The sequence below is a fragment of the Rhynchophorus ferrugineus genome, unplaced genomic scaffold (genome assembly GCF_030347505.1).
Source record: "Rhynchophorus ferrugineus isolate W39M unplaced genomic scaffold, kcgeb_rfMv2 rfM8, whole genome shotgun sequence".
NCBI lineage: Eukaryota > Metazoa > Arthropoda > Insecta > Coleoptera > Curculionidae > Rhynchophorus > Rhynchophorus ferrugineus.
The window spans coordinates 7585432-7607455 of NW_027472587.1; the positions used below are offsets into that span (position 1 = coordinate 7585432).

Sequence of the window (22024 nt, forward strand, 5' to 3'; positions counted from 1 at the left end):
CTAATTAAACGACAACAAAAAGTTATTATCCACGCCTGGAATCGAACCCGCGACTTTCGTATGGGAACGAAACGCTTTAACCATTACACGATAGAAGCAGTTTTCTACAATATTTCTAGGAGGTTTATATGTTACAGTTAATGCCTGGCAATAAAAGCAAACTGGATGGCTTTTGCACTAAACGACTTTCGTTTTTCTGTCACATCAGCTTAGTAATAACATTATACACAAATATCTGATTAGTTTTTAAAAATATGTCAAAACTTTGTGCGTGCCTTTGAAATTTAAGCGTTTCCCTCGATTTCCCCTTTTTCCTCCCAACAGATCCTGATTCGGTACCACCTCAGAAGTGAACTTTTTCGAATAAAAAAAGAATTTTTAAAATCGGCGTACATTTAAAAAATATATACAGCCGAAGATAGACCTCCTCCTTTTTTAAAGCCGGTTAAAAATTAACTAAAATAACTTATTCGGCATATGGCGCTGGAGTTATTCAGTTTCTCATCTGTAGGCTATTGGAATTTGAAAGCTAATTGCTATTGGAAGACCATTTCATACAGTGATACCATGGAAATTTGGGTATAAACAATATCATTTAGAAAGTCGACTAACAAAAGGCGATACTCAAAAATAATTTTACAACTATACGTCCAGGCTTGAAAAAAAGAACACGTACATACCTATGGTCCCTTCTTTAGAAGGTACATGTTATATTATGCGACTTTTTATGAGCCTGACGACGAAAACTATATGTTACAATACAAAGAGGGCTGCTTATGTAAAGGTAGTGATGGGTGAGTCACCTGGACATAGGCAGTTTGATTTATGTTCGAATGGATCCTGATGGAAAAATCCTGATTGTCCTTTAGTATCAGTCAGTCGTTTCTTCTTTGCAAAAAATTAAATTGTTTTAAATGGAAATTACATACTACCCAAAAAAGGCATTAAAATACTGACTTATTATTTATTTATTCTAAGAAGTGACAACAGAAACAAACAAGTCTGTCCTTCGAAAGATCAAACGATCCGAGTCTAAGCCGATACACTATAATTATACGAGAGTATAGCGAACAATCCCGATACGGCTTTAACTCGATAAATCTCAAATAATAAAGTAAATCGATTAATTGACCAATCTGTCATCACCCTCCCTTTTAGCGCTGTCAACACCGAGCCCGGCTTCGGACGCCCGACGACTATTTAAAACTCGTCTTTAACTAGGAGGTTAATCGGTTTCATCGGAAAAAATGACGTTATTTAACACGCATACGGGTAATTGCCTTTTGCGACATTGAATGTATGTGTGTTAGGGAACGCTGTGAAGGATTAATCGATTTTAGGAGATGTGTGAAATACCTTTTTAAATTTTAACGCAAAATGCTTTTGTTTATGTTTATTCTGTAAGATAGAGACAGTTAATATCAAATTTATTTTTATTTCTCATATTTGAGGTTCAAGAATAATAACCTCAAAAGGTAGAGAACTACTAAAAGCAATAAAGACAAATAACTTACAACATATCTCTACTGGTGAACCAACATATTGGCCTCCAGACAGAAATAAAAAACCAGATACTATAGATTTCTGTACTACAAAAAATATTGATACAAAAAAGTGTCATGCAGAATCATGTTTCGACCTGTCTTCTGATCATTCACCAATAATGGTAACAATTTCTTCAAAAATTACAATCAAAGATAAACCCCCTTCTCTGTGCAATAATAGAACTAACTGACCCTCATTTAGAGAACACTTAGACCGAAACATCTCTCTAAACTTACCGTTACAAACTGAAATGGATATAGAAATAGCAGCAATAAACCTTACAAAAAATATACAGGAGGCAGCATATTCCACGACTCCTAACAGTGAAACATATCCAAGAAAAAATACACATATATCATGTACAATACAGAAAAAGATAGCAGAATAACGAAAGTTACGACGGAATTGCCAACAGCAAAGGACTGAAGAGAATAAAAGAAAATTTAATAGGGCAATAAAAGAGCTGAAATAACTAATCCAAACTGAACAAAACCAAGGCATTCAAGAATACCCAGAAAACTTGACAACAACTGAGGCTACAGACTATTCGTTGCGGAAAGCAACAAAAAGCTTAGGAGATCCCAGCAGCATAACCCACCTATTAAAACAAACGAAAATAATTGGGCTAGAAGAAGTAAATCGAAAGCCGACATTTTCTCAAAACACTTAAAAAATATTTTTAAACCTTTCCAGTCTCAGCTACATAAACACGAGGAAAATAAATTACTAGCTTTCTAGGTTCGCCATTTCAAATGGACCACGCTTACCGCACGAGAAATTAACGGTCAAAAAAGTTAAACAAACAATAATGAGAGAGATTAATATTAAAAAAAGCCCCTGATTATGACTTAATTATTGGTCAAATTTTAAAAGAACTATCAGAATAGGTTATAAAACTATGAACATTTATATTTAATGCTATGCTATGAATTAATTACTAGTTCCGTGCTAGCTCTCGAAGAGAACGGTCGTGTCCGGTCCGCCGAACCTACCTGCGCTTCCGAGAATTACCCGAAACTTTCCCTAAGACGGTCGACCCGTTATCACGTTTCACCAGTGCCTACGTAAAAAAAAAAAAAAGCGTCTGTAAGCGCCGAAAAGGCGTTTTTACAGACAAGGCAATGGCGTCATGTACGTCAGAGCCGACGTCGCCTCCTGAACATAATCCCAGTGTTTCAAATTCAAATGGACCATCTTCAGAAGACAGCCGAGAAGTGCTTATAACGGAATTGAGAAAACAGAACGAAGACCTGCGAAAGCAGATAGCTGACCTTAAAACGTTCGCAAAAGCCCAAACAGACGCCCTGAACAAACAGACGGAAAAGCTGGAAAAGAGCGAAAAGGCTTCCGAAGAGCTCAAGGAAGAAATAAAAACTCTCACAGCTACGATAACACAATTCATGAAGCATCAAAGAGATGCCATGGAAGTAAAGATTCCCGCTGCCATAGAAATTCAGTCCCAGACACCAGCTAAACCGACACAACACTTAGACCAAACTGAAGACTCAGAAGACGGTTTCACCTTGGTGGGAAAAAGGAAAAGAGGGCCCGTCACTCCACCTCAGGAAAGCCAGCTGCCGAAGGCCGGCAACAAGGGAAAACAGGCTCCCAAATCACAACCCAATCCGGTAGCCAAGCCAGCCACTAAATCTACCCAATCGAAAGCCAAGGCTAACGTACAGCCTTCGATTACAAAATTTGCCACCAGACCAGTGCAAAACAAGCCGACCACCAAGACGGCCCCACAGCCAGTACCGAAACAAGTTACCACAAGACCAACCCAAGACCAGCCTGCGCAGGTAAGTAGCCAGGTCACTAAACAAGTCTTAACCTCCACAGCAAAAACAGTGCCAACCGTTTCGGCGACTGTTTCTCAAAGTCCCCCAAAGGAAAAAATTCCGCCTATAGTGCTCCGTGATAAGAAGAGGTTCATGGAGCTTATTAGAATTACTAAGGCACAATCAATAGACATTATAACCCGAAATAAAAAGGACGGCATTTTCTTATTCGTCGCCACAAGCGACAATTACCGTAAACTTACTACCCTGCTCGAGGAAAGGAATTACCCTTACCATTCCTTCTGTCATCCGGAGGAGAGAGCATTCCGGGTAATAATAAAAAACATCCCAGAATCACTCTGCATTGACGAAGTACGTGAACTTCTCTTTGATCAAGGCTTCCATCCCAAATTTGTGCAAAGATGGAAATTAAAATCCGGGACAGAACTACCAATTGTTCAGGTAGTTGTCCCTCGCGAAGAGCGACAGATCATATATATGACCAAACTCGGCGTTATCACAGTGAAGGTCGAGGTCCAGAGAGGAAACGGCCAGCCAGTGCAGTGCTTCAACTGCCAGCTTTTCGGGCACTCCAGCTCATATTGCCGAGCCCCCCCACGGTGCGTCAAATGTGCCGGGCATCACGACACTAGATCCTGTACCAAAATCCCAGAAGCACCTCCAAAGTGCAGCAACTGCGGTGAAACTCATACCGCAAACTTCAGCGGTTGCACCTGCCGTCCTGCTCCAAGAAAACCAAAAATTCCGACCGAAACCAGACCTCCACAAGGTTCTGCATGGAGTAACCAAGGTGGCAGAAAGCTAGCCCAAAAATTAGCCAGCGCTACCCAGCCTGCTCCAACTCAAACTCCTGCTCCAACCAATACACCGGACCTTAACTCCACAATGCAGGCGTTTACTGACCCGCAGGCTTTCCTACAAGTGATCGCCCTGGCTCACCAACTTGCTCGTCTTTTTCCAAATGTCGCCGCCTAAACGGCAACACTTACCTGTCTCTATAACTTTCAGCAGCCTTTAACTCTTCGAAATGGCTGTTCCGAAATCTCTTATACTGATGACATGGAATGCAAATAGCTTACGCGGAAAGCAAGCGGAATTGGAGGACGTCATAACATTCTATGACGTCGACATCGTGCTCATCCAGGAAACTTTCCTGAAACCTTCGCATCGTCTCTCTTTCGAACACTTTTTTGTCTACAGAAACGATAGAACTCCGGGTCGAGGCGGTGGAACCGCCATTCTCGTCAGAAAAGGAGTCAAACACGAGCTCCTTCCATCGTTATCAGTAAACAACTTCGAAACAACCTCCATTAAAATCGATATCCAAGAACGTCCCTTCGTGATTACATCCCTGTACAGGAAATCTTCTGCATTCAACTATGCCGAATACCGATCACTCGTCGAAGGAAAATTTCCGAAAATAATAGGTGGCGACTTCAACGCCCATCACCCCACCTGGGGGTGTTCCAGAGCGAATCCCGCAGGTAACGCCATCGTAGCTCTAAGTGCAGATCTGGGCTACGGTCTTGCCTTGCCAGATGAACCCACCCATCACCCTAGTACAGTCTCTCAAGGCGCAGCAAGAATCCTTGATTTCTTTATTCTTCAAGACGTAAATCGCGATTCCGAAGTTCGAGTCCTTGACGAACTAGACTCTGATCATCGTCCGATCCTTCTCAAACTCGGAAACTGCGCCACCACTCAAGTCCCACTAACAAGATTCAGGAAAAAAACCGACTGGAAAAACTACCAATCTCTTCTCCTGAAATCCGATCCAATTCCGAAAATTAACACACCAGAACACCTCGAGGAAGCCGTACTCAAGCTAACTCGCGATATTCAGTCTGCTCACGAATCTTCCACAGTCAAAATTTCATCACAACCCCAGCCGTGGAAAAACAATCTTCCCGCTTCTCTTAAACGTGAAATTCGCATCAAAAACGATTTATGCAGATTAGCTCGATACACCCTTGATGCTGCAGACAAAAGGGAGGCGAACAGAGCATGCAAGAGGGTAAGGGCGGCCGTCTCGACTTGGCGAGCAATGAAATGGAACTCATTTCTCGCGGACCAAAGGCTGGATGGCCCCCCTTCCTTCTGGCGTGTCTCCAAATGCCTCGTGGGGAAGACGCACAATGTCATCCCTCCCCTGAAGTCAGCGGTTACAGGAAATTTTGCAGTCACTGACCAAGAAAAAGTCGAGCTCCTTGCAGAGACCTACGAAGCTCAAATGAAATGCCTCCCACCCGCACAGAACACTAAAACTAAAGACATTGACACTGTCATCAACGAATCCAACTCCGTCAAAAGACCAGTAACCCCCGCCTTTCTTCTCAACCATTTTGTATCTCCAAAGTCTCTACAGACTATGATCGGCAAACTTCAAACCAAAAAATCTCCAGGTTTCGATGGAATATCGATTACCCAGTTAAAAAAGCTCCCGCATAAGCAACTCGCAGAACTGGCAAACATTATTAACTCCATCATGAGACTGCAACACTTCCCGGCGTCTTGGAAACACGCACATATAGCGGTTATACCCAAGAAAGGAGCAAAATCATCTCCATCTGATTACAGGCCTATCAGCCTTCTCAGCGCCATTTCGAAGCTTGCCGAGAGGGCAATACTCTACGCTCTCAACTCTTTCACAAAGGAAAACAACATCATTCCAGATGAACAATTCGGCTTTCGCGCTCACCACTCATCCGTCCATCAAGCTTCCCGTCTGGCTGCACACATCCATCATGCTCTTGACCAACGTAAAAAGCTTGGAGCAGTTCTTCTGGACCTAACCAAAGCCTTCGACAAGGTCTGGCACGACGGATTGTTCGCAAAGTGCGTGCGGTTAGGCCTCCCAGAAGACCTAACCGCTCTCATCAAGTCCTATCTCTCGGACAGATCTTTCCAGGTCAAGATCAGGGCGTCACTTTCCAGTCGTAAACAAATCGATGCTGGCGTACCTCAAGGTTCCCCGCTGGCCCCAGCCTTATTTAATCTCTTTATTTCAGATATGCCGAGAAAAGAGCATATTGACGTCGCCTTTTACGCTGACGACACTGCTTTCTTCACGGCCGCCAGGTTCGAAGTTACAATTCATGAGCGTTTACAGAAGCAGCTCGATCATGCGGTCAAGTGGTTCAAATTCTGGAGGTTGCAAATCAACCCCCTGAAAACCCAGGCCATCATTTTCCACAAGAAGCGTTACGCACTGCGCGTCTCGCAACTTAAGATCGACACCGCAATAATTCCATGGCTGGATAACGTCACGTACCTAGGTCTTCACTTCGACCGGCGGTTCGGTTGGCATTCCCAAATCCAGAAAGCAATCCAAAAAGGTTCGGGGATAGCAAACCTGCTATCTCCTCTGATCTGCCCTTCTAGCAGGCTTCCCATCTCCATCAAATGCTTATTTTACAAGATGTTAATTCGGTCCGTACTCCTCTACGGATCTAATGTCTACTTCAAGTTTGTTACACCCAACCAGGTCAAACGGCTTCAAGTTTTCCAAAATAAGCTCCTCAGGAGAATATTAAACGCTCCATGGTTTGTCAGAAATAATCAAATCCATAGGGAAACTGACACTCCAGAAATCAAGCACTTCATATCTCAATCATTCCACAAACAACAACTCAGCTCAAGTTCTTCTGAAAACGCGCTTGTTCGCGAGCTGGTTGACATGCTGGGAGTTTAGCACCGCGTCACCGCTAAGCTCTCCCCCTTTTCCAGGCTGAAACGACCTCATCCGTCGCTACAGTCATAACTTTTGCCCCCATACAACAGTACCCAGTTGTGTGTTAACTCAGGTTCGCGAATCAATAGAATCGCCGGGCTCTCGTGCCCAATAACGGCTGCCCGATCAGCGGGTGCCATATCCCCAAATTTAATGCAGTAGCAGTAGTGATCCACAGGGGTCAACTGTGAGGCGGTTTCGGTTTAGTGTATTGGTAAGCCCAGAGGCAGTCCCACATAACCCGGTCCAACTTGTCACTCCAGGGCAAGTCTCCGCGACCAGGTATGCGTCATGCATTCCACCGCCTGGTTTTTAGGCCAGAACAAAAAAAAAAAAAAAAAAAAGAATTAATTACTTCCCTAGTATCTGGAAAATAGCTAAAATATTAATGATTCTTAAACCAGGAAAAATACCAGAAGATGTGACCTCCTACCCACTTATAAGTTTATTACCGATAATCTCCAAAGTTTTCGAGAAATTATACATAAAAAGATAAACTATATAATAGAAAAAAAAATATTCCAGAACATCAGTTTGGCTTTCGCAATAAGCATAGGACTATAGAACAAGTGCATAGACTTCTAAACAAAATAAACACTGACCTAAATGCCAAAAGATATTGTTCGGCTGCTTTTCTAGATATATCTCAGGTTTTTGACAAAGTATGGCACACGGACTTGCAGGTTAAACTAAAGAAACTTCTCCCTCATCCGGACTATCAGTTACTAAAATCGTATCTCACTGATAGACATTTTATTCTAAATCAAGGCGATGGACATACAGAATTAAATCCCATATATTCAGAAATTCCGCAAGGTAGTGCACTGGATTCAGTACTGGTACACCACAAAAATAACTACTGTGGCAAGTTATGCAGACGACACAGCAATCTTAGCATTCCATGAAGATCCAGTCACAGCATCAATAAACCTACAAACCTACCTGGAGCAAATGCAATTATGGTTGAAGACATGGCGCATTAAAGCCAATGAAACAAAATCCACGCATGTAACGTTTACCCTGCGTAGAAGAACATGTCCACCAATGAATATCAATATCATCGTCAACTCCCCCTAGCAGAGCATGTTAAATATCTTGGTATGCATTTAGATCGACGCCTAACCTGGAAGAAGCACATACTCTCTAAACGGAAACAACTTGGACTTAAATTGTATCAAATACATTGACTCATCGGGCGCAAATCCAAGTTATCATTAGATAACAAAGTGTTGCTGTATGACTCTATACTCAAGCCTATTTGGTCATGTGGAATCCAACTATGGGGTACCGCTAGCAAATCTAATATATCCATCATTCGACGGTTCCAAAATAAGGTATTGCGTGCCATTGTTGATGCTCCGTACGATATTTCAAATAAAGTTATACAACGCGATATTCCTCTAGAACCTACAACGAGTGTAATTCAGCATGTTTGTGTGAAGTACGTCGAAAGTGTGTCAGTGCATCCCAATGTACTCGCTAATCAGCTAAATATGCGACGTGATAGTGAAGTGCGTAAACTAAAACGTATATCACCGCCTGATATGATTACCGGACATATGTAGACTTGAGAATAAGCTTTAGAATAAGACTAATTAATTAAGATGATATTTTATAGAGAAGATTGCTTAATGAAGTGATTTTCTACATGACATGTATACAGATTGTGGAATCACGAAAAGTAATTTAAAAAAATTCTCATATTTACTTTGTAATGGCTGCTTAGAATGTTATAGTGTACGGTAAACACACCACAAATTACTTATCTATAAGGTGCTTGCTCTAGTAATTTTCATGTTAAAAGGCATTTTTCTTTTAGAATAATTGATACAATAATTTATTAAAATATCTTCCATAAATTTCTACAACTTTTTGTCATCTTTCTGGCAATATGATGACACCGTGTTGAAATAACGATGTAGATTTGACATTTTGAGACCGTGTGCTAGCCAAGCCATGCTGCATTGATCTAAATAAGTGGTAATCAAAAGGACCTATGTCTGGTGAGTACTCAATGGGAGTACCAGCTGCAACAGCGTATCCTTCGTAGCTCTCGCAACGTGTGGTCGAACTTTTTCATGAAGAGGAGACTTATAATTTTAAATGAGAATACGCAGAAATTTCTTCAATTTTAATTCAATTGAGTTTTCTCATCCACCAAAGCAAACACTTTTTTATTACAATATCTTATTGAAGATGCTGTTTATTGAAGCTTGTACCATATTAAAAAAATCGTCATAAAATATCGTTCGATATATAGATACATCATTCATTAATAATTTAATATGGGTTTCTGATAGCTTCAAATGATATTTAGACAATACAGCATAATAAATAAAAATAGAAAAAAAATTAGCATTTATGTATAACAAAGAGCTATTTAATTAATAATTATATTTAACAATTCTTGCTTGCATATTATTACATACACTTACTTTTTGTTTTTTCTTTTTTTTGGTATTGTACTGATTCCTGTCTGTTCCTGTTCTTTTATATACCTAAATAAAAGTTCACAAGAGATTCCCTTAAGTTTATCAGTGTTTCTTCCGACTCCAAACCAAGATATTTATGCAACATATTACATGGAATGCATGGAAACATGTGCACTTAAGGATGGCTTAGCTACACTCTACTAAACTAATAACTTTTTCTGTACATATTACTCTACTCTGTGGATTTATACAGCATAGAGTAAAAGTAAAGCGAAAAAATTATTTTGTCAATGAAATTAATTGATCTGGTTTAGGATTATGGTGGATATAAAATGGGCGTAGTGCGCGATACGTTTCGTCCTAATTCTATTAGGATTAATTTACACAATTTGCAATATACTCAGGTGTCAGTTTATCCATGGTCAAGTGACACACCAAACTAAATCAAGAGCGCTAATGAGAGCTACTAAAATGACTTTCATGGAAGACAGTATGAATAACTTAAAGTTATATGCTTCTAAAAGAACCTCTTTATTTTAGGATAAATTAAGGCGTTTATACGAATCACTAATATAACGCTATAAAGAACCACACGGATAAATCAAATGGATTATATTAGAAATTATTACTAATAAATCAAGTTACCAATAAATCACGTAAACTTATAGTAATTTACTATTACAACGAATACTAAGGTCACATTATTAAAAAAATGTTAGATAGATTTAATTAAGTTTCAAAGAACCCTCTTTCATGTTGGCTACAAACAACAAAACGACCTTTCTTCAGCGTTGACCTTGCACAAATATACTCGGACACCTTATACATTAACAGTTTCATTCAAACCTATGACTGTTTTGTCAGCGTAGCGTAACTGAAAACTAGTAATTAATGCATTTGTTTTTGTTCACTCGGTGTCGGTTAATTGTTGTATTAAAATACAATTTTAATAGAAAATATCCAAGTTGAGGATAAAAATATAATAAAAGAGATGTTTAATGCTGTGACAATAAACTATCCACCACAGTCTCATAATTTTCAAAATAAAGAAATAAAATAAAATATTTTAACAAAAAAATTGAACCGACTTCAAAAAATAAATAAGGAACTCACTAAAAATTAAAACATAATCAAACTTAGATTTTTAAGACAAAAAAAATATTTTAAAATAAAATATGTACATAATAATCGTTGTAATAACTAAATAAAAATAAACAAAACCTTATTTAACCTATCTACTACACGTATTTTATATTCTACTATATATACACAATTTAGCTTAATACTTACCTAAACCTATTTATCTATTGATCACTGACAATTATTCATATTTTCAGACGTATGGGCATGGTTTTGGATGAGATGATGCAAAGTGATCAAGGTCCCCCGGCCTGTAAAGCCCTTCCGGGACTAAGTCCTGGCCAAACTCGTGTCTGTCAACTCTTCTTGGACCACATGAACGCTGTCGCAGTCGGTGCTAAACAGGCTCTCAACGAATGTAAATTCCAGTTCCAAAATAGGCGGTGGAACTGCTCGATACTAGATGACGTCAATGTTTTTGGACCAGTCATTACTATAGGTGAGTCAACAAATTGATAATTTTCGATAGTTATCTGTCAACAAATATAATTATATTTTCGGTAGTGTAAGAGCAATTGAGAATCTATAAAAATATTATTAAAAAATAGTGAACTACTTAACTACTCTTAACTGCTTACTCAGGTTTGTTAATTCATATCAAAATAATATTAAGGGAAATGTATTACTATTATTAGATTCTAATTAACTATCTTCCCGTTCAATTACTTGTGACATCTTTATTGTTATATTCAATATACAAGAATAACATACTGAACATTGGGCTTTTATATCTTTTATATCCTCCATTTAACCATAGCTTGAATACAGAATTTGGTCAACAAAGAGCATGCATCCAAAATCTTGATGGATAGCCCCGCTAAATGAGAACGTTTTCCCTTTATTTTTAGTCGACAAAATAATGTTTACGAGTAAATACAACTCTTGAGTATTAGATAATTCTGCTGTGAGCTGTGAATATAGAAAAAATTTACCTTCCATTTCTGTTTGCAACATAAGACTTGTTTCAATGCACCATCTGTTAGTCTATACTATAACCATATTCTAACCTCAAAATATATATGGTTTTGTTATTTATCTTCTACATTTCATATATATAATACCAATAAATTACTAATATATAACCATGAAAAAGTCTAAGTATAACCATGCAATTAGCAAATAATAAGTACAAACAGATTATTGTTACCGAAATGCGCATGTGCAAAACAAACCAATCATATACTATATCTTATTTGTTTCCCTGTAATCTTATTATTCACCAGAGTGTGTTCTATTTGAGCTCTCTTGGCAAACTATTTTGAACAATCAAAGAAGTAATAGCTAGCTTAAGCGGGAATTTTACAGGCTTGGAAAAAAACACTTTTTTACAACTGTAAGCCCATTTTTTCCGTTCCCCAAATTTATCGAACACCCTGACATTATAAAGTATAATTAAAATTCCGAAATATAACACTATACGAGTACACGAGGGTCACTATTTATATTTCGGGAATAGGAAAAAAATAGCTAGTAGATAGCTAAGCTGCGAATATATTTTTGTTGTTATGTACTCGCCACAATGATCGATACACTTTTGCATACGCTTAAACCAATTTTCAAAGCATTTGTTCCATTCCGAACGAGGTGTCTTCAAAACATGATTTTTGAACGCTTCAATAACTTCTTTGGGCGATAAAAATCGTTGACCACACAGTTTATTCTTGACGGTTGGGATCAAAAAGAAGTCATTGTGTGCCAAATCAGGGCTGTACGGCGGATGACCCATCAATTCGATGATTTGAGTGCTCAAATAGTCTCTTGTTTGAGCCGATGTGTCAGAGCTCGTCATGATGAGCTTATCATGATGAAGAACAATCCGGCCTCTCTTGTTTGTTTTCCTTATTTCACCGAAGACTTCTGGCAAACAAATGATTGTGTACAAATCATAATTTATTGTTCTACGATCTTCTAGAGGTACTATTGCAATATGACCAGTTTTCCCGAAGAAACAGTCCACCATTTTATTTGAAGTTCTTCCTGAGTGAAGAACTTTTGTTGGATTTAGTTCATCTTGGAAAACCCATACAGTCGCTGCTTATTTTCGGGCTCATACGAACATATCAATGATTCGTCACGTGGCACGATTTTATAAACGTCTTTCGAAGCACCGCGATTGAATTTCTTAAGCATTTCTTTACACCAATCAACCCGAGCCTTTTTTTAAGCTATTGTCAATTTGTTTGGGATCCAACGTCAAGTGTTCATGTAAAATCCCATATATGCTGGTGAAACTAATGCTTAGAGATGCCTCAATCTCACAATAAGTGACATGACGATCTTGCTTAATCATTTCGTACACAGCATCGATGTTTTCTGGCACAACAGCCGATTTTAGACTACCTTCACGAAACTCGTCAGACAACGAACTACGACCACGATTGAATTCACTAAACCAGCGATACTGGTGGCTTTTTGGAGGAGCTTCATGGACAAAAGTCAAATTAAATTGATTGATATAAACTTCGAAATTCCACTTCGAAAATCGTAAAAAATTATCATACGAAATTGTTCACGATTCAGTTCCATTTTTTGCCGAGACGAAACTTTTAGCTAAATATAAAATAAACACATAAAACAAAGAAACTTAGAAGCGCATCACCTATGTTAAAATTGGTTCTATGTTACGCTCGGAATCCCCGTGTGAGGGCGCTTACGCATGCGCCGTATGACAGTTAGTTACGGCGGGAAATTTAAAAATGTATATTAAAAAAATTTAGCAGGAAATTAAAAAAAATTATTTTAATTTTACTGGGAAAATAAAAAAATAAATATATTTAAATATATTTTATTGATATATTACAATTATATTAATTTTCCATGACCATAAAGACATTGATAAAATCACAAAGATATCTCCACTACCCAAAACACGTAATCTACTGATATTATCTTATCTCTAATATTTAAAACAAACCTAAAACAAATATTAAAATAAGATAATATAACTATTAGTGGTTCTGTTGTATTATTTTTTAGAATCAGCTAAATTAACAACCTACTTAAATTGAGGTACATTTTATCAAATATGACAACTGCAGTTCGGTCTATACATTCAAGTTGGTACTTACTACTCCAGCATCAAAAAGGAACCTTATTCAGTATCTGCATTAATGTTCTTTTAGAAGGCAAGCAGAATATCTTCGATAACGGTTTATATCCTCTATCACTGTATTTCAATAAGGATAAAGCCATTAGTTTTTCATATAATCTGAAACGAAGCTGATGGGACAGGCTGAGTTATCTGTAAATGAAGTTAGAATCCCCATTCACTAATAATAAACATAAATTTCTTATTATATACTTACTTCTGGGTCTTGTTGGGGTAGAAGAATCTACTATGTATCTATCAGCCTCAAAAAACTTATGCGATTGTAATATTGCCATTGGGGGCATATTTTCCTTGTCTTGTAGTAAAGGTAAAGAATCTCAATAAATATTGCTTAGTTATTTCAATGCAATAAATCATTACTATTTAACAACCTGGAATTATATCTTGTTTCAACTATGGCTTTCCTGGTCTATAGTCTTCAACTTTAAAATGATTTTTTCCTGGACCTTCATAGGAGATCATAAGAGATCCCCTTAAGGTTTTCTTTTTATTGCACTATATATATTTATTATATATATATATATATATATATATATATATAATAAAATGGCCGTTAACTGCTTATATCACCAAAAAATGGGTTAGACTTATTAATACCGAGGCCAAACGAGAGAGAAACACACATATAGCTATTGCATTTTTCATTTACATTTAGCCGCGTAACGGGGATTCCGAAAAGCTTAAACGTGGGACCCGATTTTTCCATACAACTTTCACTTCTAAATTACTTTATTCTATGAATAAGCAAATAGCGTCCATGCGACAGAATATTGTGAGTACGTATATCGTCAAAAATGTCAAACTTTACAATGGAACCGTCAGGTGGATTCACATGACACCAGTGTTGCCAATTCCTGAAATATAAATAGTGACCCTCGTATAAATTATTTTATGAATATATCTACTTATTTAAAGCAGCAACTTGATAAATATTATACACCGGCAAATATATTTTATAAGCTCAGATAACTCTGATTTGACAACCCTAATAATTATTCCCGATTGACGCTGGTGCCTTGTAACACGTCGCATGCAAAGATTTAATTATCCTCCACGAACAGGTACCCTACATATCTACATATATCGGGGCATCATCTTAATCGATTCAATTTAGGCCATTTATATCTATTAAACTGCCATAAATATTCAAATAAAACGAGATATTATCTGGCGGTTTAATGTAAATTACCCGTGGATAGAGATATCTGAAACGCGGAAGGTGATTTTGTGGATTCTTCTTATCTGAAAGGAAATGGAATTGTTTTAATAGAGGCGTATATAATCACGTATTAAAGAATATTAAAATATATATTTGGTGTAGGAAAACGTGTTATGTTTTTTTATCAATAGATTATTTTGATAATCACATTTTCATGTTAATGTATCGAATATTATCTTAAAAGTAGCGTGGGGAAGTATAGAATAAAAACGAATAGCGACTGTTTAGTTTAGTAACTAATTAGTTTTTATAGTCGAAAGTTTTGTAATATGATTCTAAATAGCAACATATATTATTATGCCAGCACTTAAGAATCCTATTTTCATTAATAGTTTAAATGTGATAAAATAAAAGGAACAACATTTTGATTGATAACTAGTAAAATACTTTTGACTCTATTTATGTTACCTTGTCAACCATTGGCAAATATTCATTAGGGTTGGCTTTTCTAACTCTCGATATTGGTTCAAGCCTTTTGAATGTCAAAACAACTTTCGTTGAGGCTCATTACCGATAAATAAACAATCATTTTATTTAAGAAGGGTGCAATAGTTAAATAGTTAAAAAATGTTAACTACATTAATCTTTGGCTTACATAAAATATACATATAACATAAATATACATTAAATATATATATATATATATATATATATATATATATATATATATATATATATATATATATTAGAAAGATGGGAAAAGCAGATCACGATGGAGGAAATTCTCATTAATACATATTGTTCCAATTATTGAAAAATGATCAGATCACACGCAAATACCGAATAACAAGAATTTCTTGTTTTATTCACCATCCAGTTGTCCTTTTTCACCGAATGTCTCTCAAAAGTCGCCACTTTTTAAAGAAATTAATGCGTTGAGAACAATAAAATGAATTTTTTTTCTAACGTGATGAAAAATTACGCTAGTTTACTTTCACTTTCTCGCTGTTCAAGATATATCCAGCTATGGTACCTCGAGTGCAAAATCCGAGCAACTGACCACAGGGCAAAAAGAACCTAACCAAGAATTTTACGTCCGTACAGATCCGTATCAAATTACCACTTTCTTAAAAGCCCTAAACGATCGCCTGCGTCGACTGCTGCGTCCATTATTTTCCCACGTTTGGCCGCATCAAACGCGAAATAACGGACCCGACGCAGCAGTAGAAACGACCAAAATCGCAAATGTATAGTTTGGACGGCAAAATTCGCGATTAGGTCGTTGTTTCTGAGCTATATCGATATAGATATTTCGTTCGGATAGCAATTTAAGAATTATATCTGCACGATTGCTCCGGGTAGTGTCAGGATGGTTAATTATGATCGGATCTATTGGATCTCGACTAATAAAGCGTGTCTTGCACGAAAGGCTCTGCCCATGGGGATTATATAATTCTTTCTGGTACGTAACTAACACGAGAAACTGCATTTGAACTGCAAATTTCAACATTTTCTGATAAAGAAATAACTATTCGTACAATTTCATGTGAAAATCAGTTAAAACACTCAGTCATGAATCCCCATGGTTTTCCCGATACCTACAGACTTTTTAATTTCAACGTGACCTATTATTTGATAAAGAGAAATATGAATTCTACATTTTAGAAAGATCTAAATACTTTTTTGGTAAGTTTTTCTGCAGCCACAATTCAAAATATGCTGCAGATACAACTGAATGTCGCGGATTACCTTACTACAATGTTAATCTACCCAGACATTTCCATTAACAATGAAATGACACCTAAAAACAATGTAATTGAAGTTGCAGTTTGATTATAATTTTGATCCACTGAAATACAGATTTATTAAATTATAAGTAAAAGATATACCTTAAAATTGTTTTTCCTTTTGCCTGTAGAAACAGTAAAAATATCGATCAAAATATTGATATACAAAATGTTCATGCGACCTATATAAATTATATATATATATATATATATATATATATATATATATATATATATATATAGACAAAATAAGTCTCCATTTGTGAAGATTAATAAACTTCTGTGGTAGTACCTCAAAGTATCCTGATATATTGAGGAAATTAAGGGCTCGAAAACTCACAAAATCACTGTTCATCAAATTCCGTTAAGAACTCAAAGAAATTAAAATATAATGCAAAGATTTAAGCGCACAAAATTCTAATCAATGTTCAAATATTATAATTTTATATCATGTCACCTCTATAAATGTGTCCTGGATCATATTCACTGTTGTGTAAACATTTTTAAAAAGGGAAAACAGATATGCCGTCTATATGTAAAATAACATATCAGTAGCCGAAAATGCGGATGAGGGAGAATCTTCAATCCTCAATCCTATGGAATCCTTCAAACGTACAGTCATGAGTCTTTTAGCAGTTAAGTCATTATTTATTTGACTTACCAGTCTATGTATGTGTTTTATAGTTCCATGCTTATTATAAAACCCAAATTTGTGTTCTGGAATATAGTTTATCAAAAACTTTTATTGCGATTACAGGTAATACACTTACAGGTCAATAGGAGGTGATCCAGAGTGGTGATGATTTTGCCAAAATATATGCCAAATACGTACTCATTCGCATTTCTGATATTACACTAAATATAAATGTTATGCAACTAAATGTCACGATCTACTCCACTAAATTCTTGGGCAATAAATATTATCCCAAAGGTTTTCGTTAACTACAGAATATTTGAGCTCTGCTGTCGAAATGATTCCTAAATATTCAATTCTACGCTTTAATTGAAGATTCGACTGATCTACATATACAATTTTACGAAGCATCGGTAAAGGATACATACAACATTATCAAATTTCTTTATCCACTTATCTGCCAAATCGTAAACACCAAATATTGATCAGAATCTGGTTATATAAAATGCTTGTCCGATCGATATATCCTAAGTCCGAGATCATACAAGAACGAGAAATTTCAGATCTTATACAACAGGCTCCAGCAGTAATATTTCAAGGTACCTGGTATATGGAATGATCAAGAAACTGGGATTATATATTGTTATGGGTTTAAAAAAGTATCAGTTCGATGTTGATCAATTCCTTCACAAGCCGAAATAAATCCAAGGGCAACTTTAAAAAGGCTTAAGAGATTTTTTGCGTCATTTCATCTCTATGAATATTTTTTATTAGGCTTGTTACAAAAGTTTGATATATAACATTAAAATGTATCTATATATGGATTTATAATTCCTAGCAGCAAAAATGTATAAAACAATTTTTTATATATTGTCTGTAGTGAAAATTAAGTAAAATAGAAAAACCAGAAGTTTCTATTGAAATCTGCACCGAAAAGTCTGCAAAAACAACAGCAATACGACAAATTTACTTCCACATTAAGATAAGCCTTTCGCGAATTTGTATCCACCACCAAATATAATTTAATGGAACATTATAGTACATCTAATGCATATATTATCGAAGGATATACAGTTATAATAGTTTCTATGTTAGGGTTATGTTTTATTTTATTTACATTGAACTCTTTTCCATGCCACTGATAAGTTAGATTTCTAGGTACGTTTTTGATGTAATGATATCCCCTGGAGACCTAATCCACCTAATTAACATTTGTATATCCAAGTAAAATATTTTACTTTCATTAGAAAGCATATTTACCTTTATATGCTTAGTTCTTTTTACCTTCGGTACAGTGTTTCCTTGTAAAGACATTTTGATATCACTGTATTTCTCGTTAGTTTGTTCTAAAGCATTTTTCATATACAGTTAGTATTATTTCTCTCTTCACATATTTTAACCATATACTTTTGTATATTCTGAAAGAATACACACATATATGTACTCATAAAGCTTTCACACTCTACAAGTGTATTTTCTACAATTATCGTATATATATTATTTACTCACCTTTAGTAGCTTCCATTCTCATCACCCTGTCTTGGAAATTGTCAGCACTAAATCATAATCCCATATTCAGAAATTTTCATTCGACTAAGCTGTTAATTTCCAATCTATTTAACATTTGTTCACGATTCCGTCATTTGTCGATTTCTTCTTCAATTTGTCTGATCCAGTTCATCCAAACCGGAGGTGTTATTAACCATTCCTGTTTCTATCATGAAGAACAGTATATTTGCAATGAATTATTAATAAATGGTGTAACTAATAAAACCTAATCAATTGTTATTCCAACGTTTTTCCATAAACTTTTGTTTTGTCACGCAATGTCTGGAAGTTCCATTAGACTTCTTCGTAAGTTATCTTTGCACTATTTAAATCCTGTTTATCCAGCAGTGTATGAAATACTGCATATCTCTAAGCTTTCTATGGATACTTTTCAGACTCATCATATCATCAATTATCTCTAAAATAATTGCATTAAATTATGTTTATATTGAATAAACTACTCCCTGTATACATTTCATATATTTGGTGTTTGATCAAGCTGATCTTGATTCGTTACCCGCTTCGTATGAGGAGGGTTTCATTTCGATGAATCCAGGATGATGTTTTTAATTTTTTGAGGTCTTTCAGTAAACGTGTCCATACTAATATTCAGTGCATCTGCAACACGTTAAAAATATTTTCTATAAGAGCCACAGCAAAGTAATATATAATAGTAAAAATGCTTACCTCTCTAATGAATTTTACTGTCAAGAGTAGGCCTCCATTATCTCGTTCCTGCTTGAAGTAACTGATTAGAGATGTAATCTGTTCTGTCTGGCTTCGGTATTTTCAACTAGAGTAATGATAAGCAGCGAAATTTATTAAAACAAGCAAAGCGTTAAAACAATGTTTTCCGGTTTATAATCTGTAGTTATTATAATTAATATTTTGAAGAATTTTGCGGACGTTTGACTACCGGTGGACTTTTGCAGGCTGGCTCGGTTACATGTTCGAACATATTAGACAACATATTAGAATATTAGAAACTATTGTCTGATTCTAAAACTAATTTACAAATTGCAACAGGCAATACATTAAACATCTTGATGACGTGAGTTCAAAGTTATTTAGAATAGACTATATATTCAACGGAGAATTGTGAACAAACAGTATAGAAAAATATATCAATAAATCGATTATCACACCTGGTCCGTTGATTATGTTGTTTTCGGATTATTATCGGCGATACTCTCATGTAGACAAACAATTTCCTGTTTGCAACGACCGAATATATGGAATAAATGGACGCAGTTGTTGACGCTGGCGATCGTTTAAGGCTATTAAGAAAATAGTAATTTGATACAGACCTGCAGCGACGTAAAACTGTTGGCGAAGGTTACGTTGGTGCCTCGTGGTCAGTTGCCCGGGTCATACGCTCGAGAGACGCTAGAAAAAGAGGTAAAAATCCAGCCGTTGATTATAGTTCAATGAGCGAAAGTTAACCACAGTAATTTGATACCGACTAGGTTCACAGGTGGTCTCGCTTCAAAAAGATTTTTTATGTTCATATCATTTTTATTATATAATATTCAGTATTATAGCTATTAACTCGGTAATTATAGATCTATTAATCATCAGGCAATGTTAAAAGATATCCTGTAACATACGGAGATGAATAACATATATATGAATATTTTGGTCCATCCTACCATCAAGTTTTTGTTGGAAAAATTTTAATCTATATCGATCAATACTAGATATTAAAGATTTACAGATCTATAATCAGACCCAAACTGCCTATATAATTTAGCATCTCCCTCATATACGCGTGATATAGAAGCTATTCGACACTCTGTCTTGAGAACCGCTCTTAAAACCTTTGAAACTAACCCTGGAGCTGATTTTACTTCATTAAACCACCTAAATTCCGAAGAACCTCCGATAGTTCGCCCGTCAAAGAAAATGCAATAATCATTGCTCGGACTGGTCTTTGATTTTTTTCTCTTTCCGCTAGTAATTCAATTTCTCGATTTATATAGGGTGGGGCAAAAGTCCCGCTACCATAGACGCAATTACCGTTAAGTGCCAATAATGGAACGATTATTTTCGATTAATATTGTCACTATTTCTGCTCGTTATTGTGGAGTATATTTAGCCATAATAAAATTTGGACGTCTACACAACACAATGGTTAAAGTGAAACTGATGGTAGTGGGACCTTTGCCCCATCCTATATAATGGTTTACCTGAAAATGGCGTCTGAAAATGAACGTGTATTAAATTTTGAGTGAGGTCTGCTAAAAGAGCATAACAAATTTTCACTTATTAAGAAGGCTTTCCTTTCAGCTGATACTTTTTAGCAAAGAAGCACATACAAAAGAAGTTATATAGATTGGTGACAGAACGCTTCCTATTTATTAGTGACTAGCTATCTATGAACTCAATAGAAATAAAACTTTACTAGATTTTACTTTACAGCAGTTTGTTCCCCAAATAATATTTGCTTTACTGAATTGATGTCTGCGTATTTTGAATCTTTATTTTTCTTCTTATTCGTAATACGTCAATAAGTTATTTTTTTAATTAGTATTAATTTTAATTATTTTTGTAATTCATTAATTAGTTCGTCTTTCTTGCCTTTATTTTACAAATCTAAACATTGCATTATCATTATTAATCTCTAATGTACGGGTACAATAGATAATAGATAAGAATAGTTTACATAAGTTATAATACTAGTTATATAATTATAATTTAATGGAGAAAATCACAATGGCTATATCTGCTGATGATACTATAATTACTGCTGTCAAAGATATTAGAGAAGAAGCAACTCGCAGTGATCAACAGGCCAGTGAGAATATAAATAATTGGACCCAAGGCAGGAAAATACGAAGTACCACAATAAATATGCACATGTTCAGTTCACCCATAATCGGACCGCACCAATAATAATAAATAAGTCTACCATTCCATATAGCAACAATGCTAAGTATGTCGGAATTACTCTTTATACAAAACTTGTATTGGTGTATTGAAACCGATATAGACATACGGAATTTAATCATGGGGATATTCGGATAAATACAAGTTTTCTAGAACAAAGTCCTGAGAAGTGTTGTAGATGCACTCAAATACTATAGAACTAATTACTTCAGATCGAGACCTTCAGATACCGAAATATTACAAATTTACTCATGG

General features: G+C 35.9%; 1 protein-coding gene across 1 annotated transcript in view; it reads left to right on the forward strand.

Moving 5' to 3' along the window:
• The window catches only part of LOC143200960 (protein Wnt-5b), a 234987-nt gene that overhangs the window by 125874 nt on the left and 87089 nt on the right, over positions 1-22024 (forward strand). The window contains exon 3 of the mRNA XM_076411775.1: positions 10844-11085. Within this exon, the coding sequence (XP_076267890.1) occupies positions 10844-11085 (242 nt within the window). The remainder of the gene's footprint in view (positions 1-10843; positions 11086-22024) is intronic.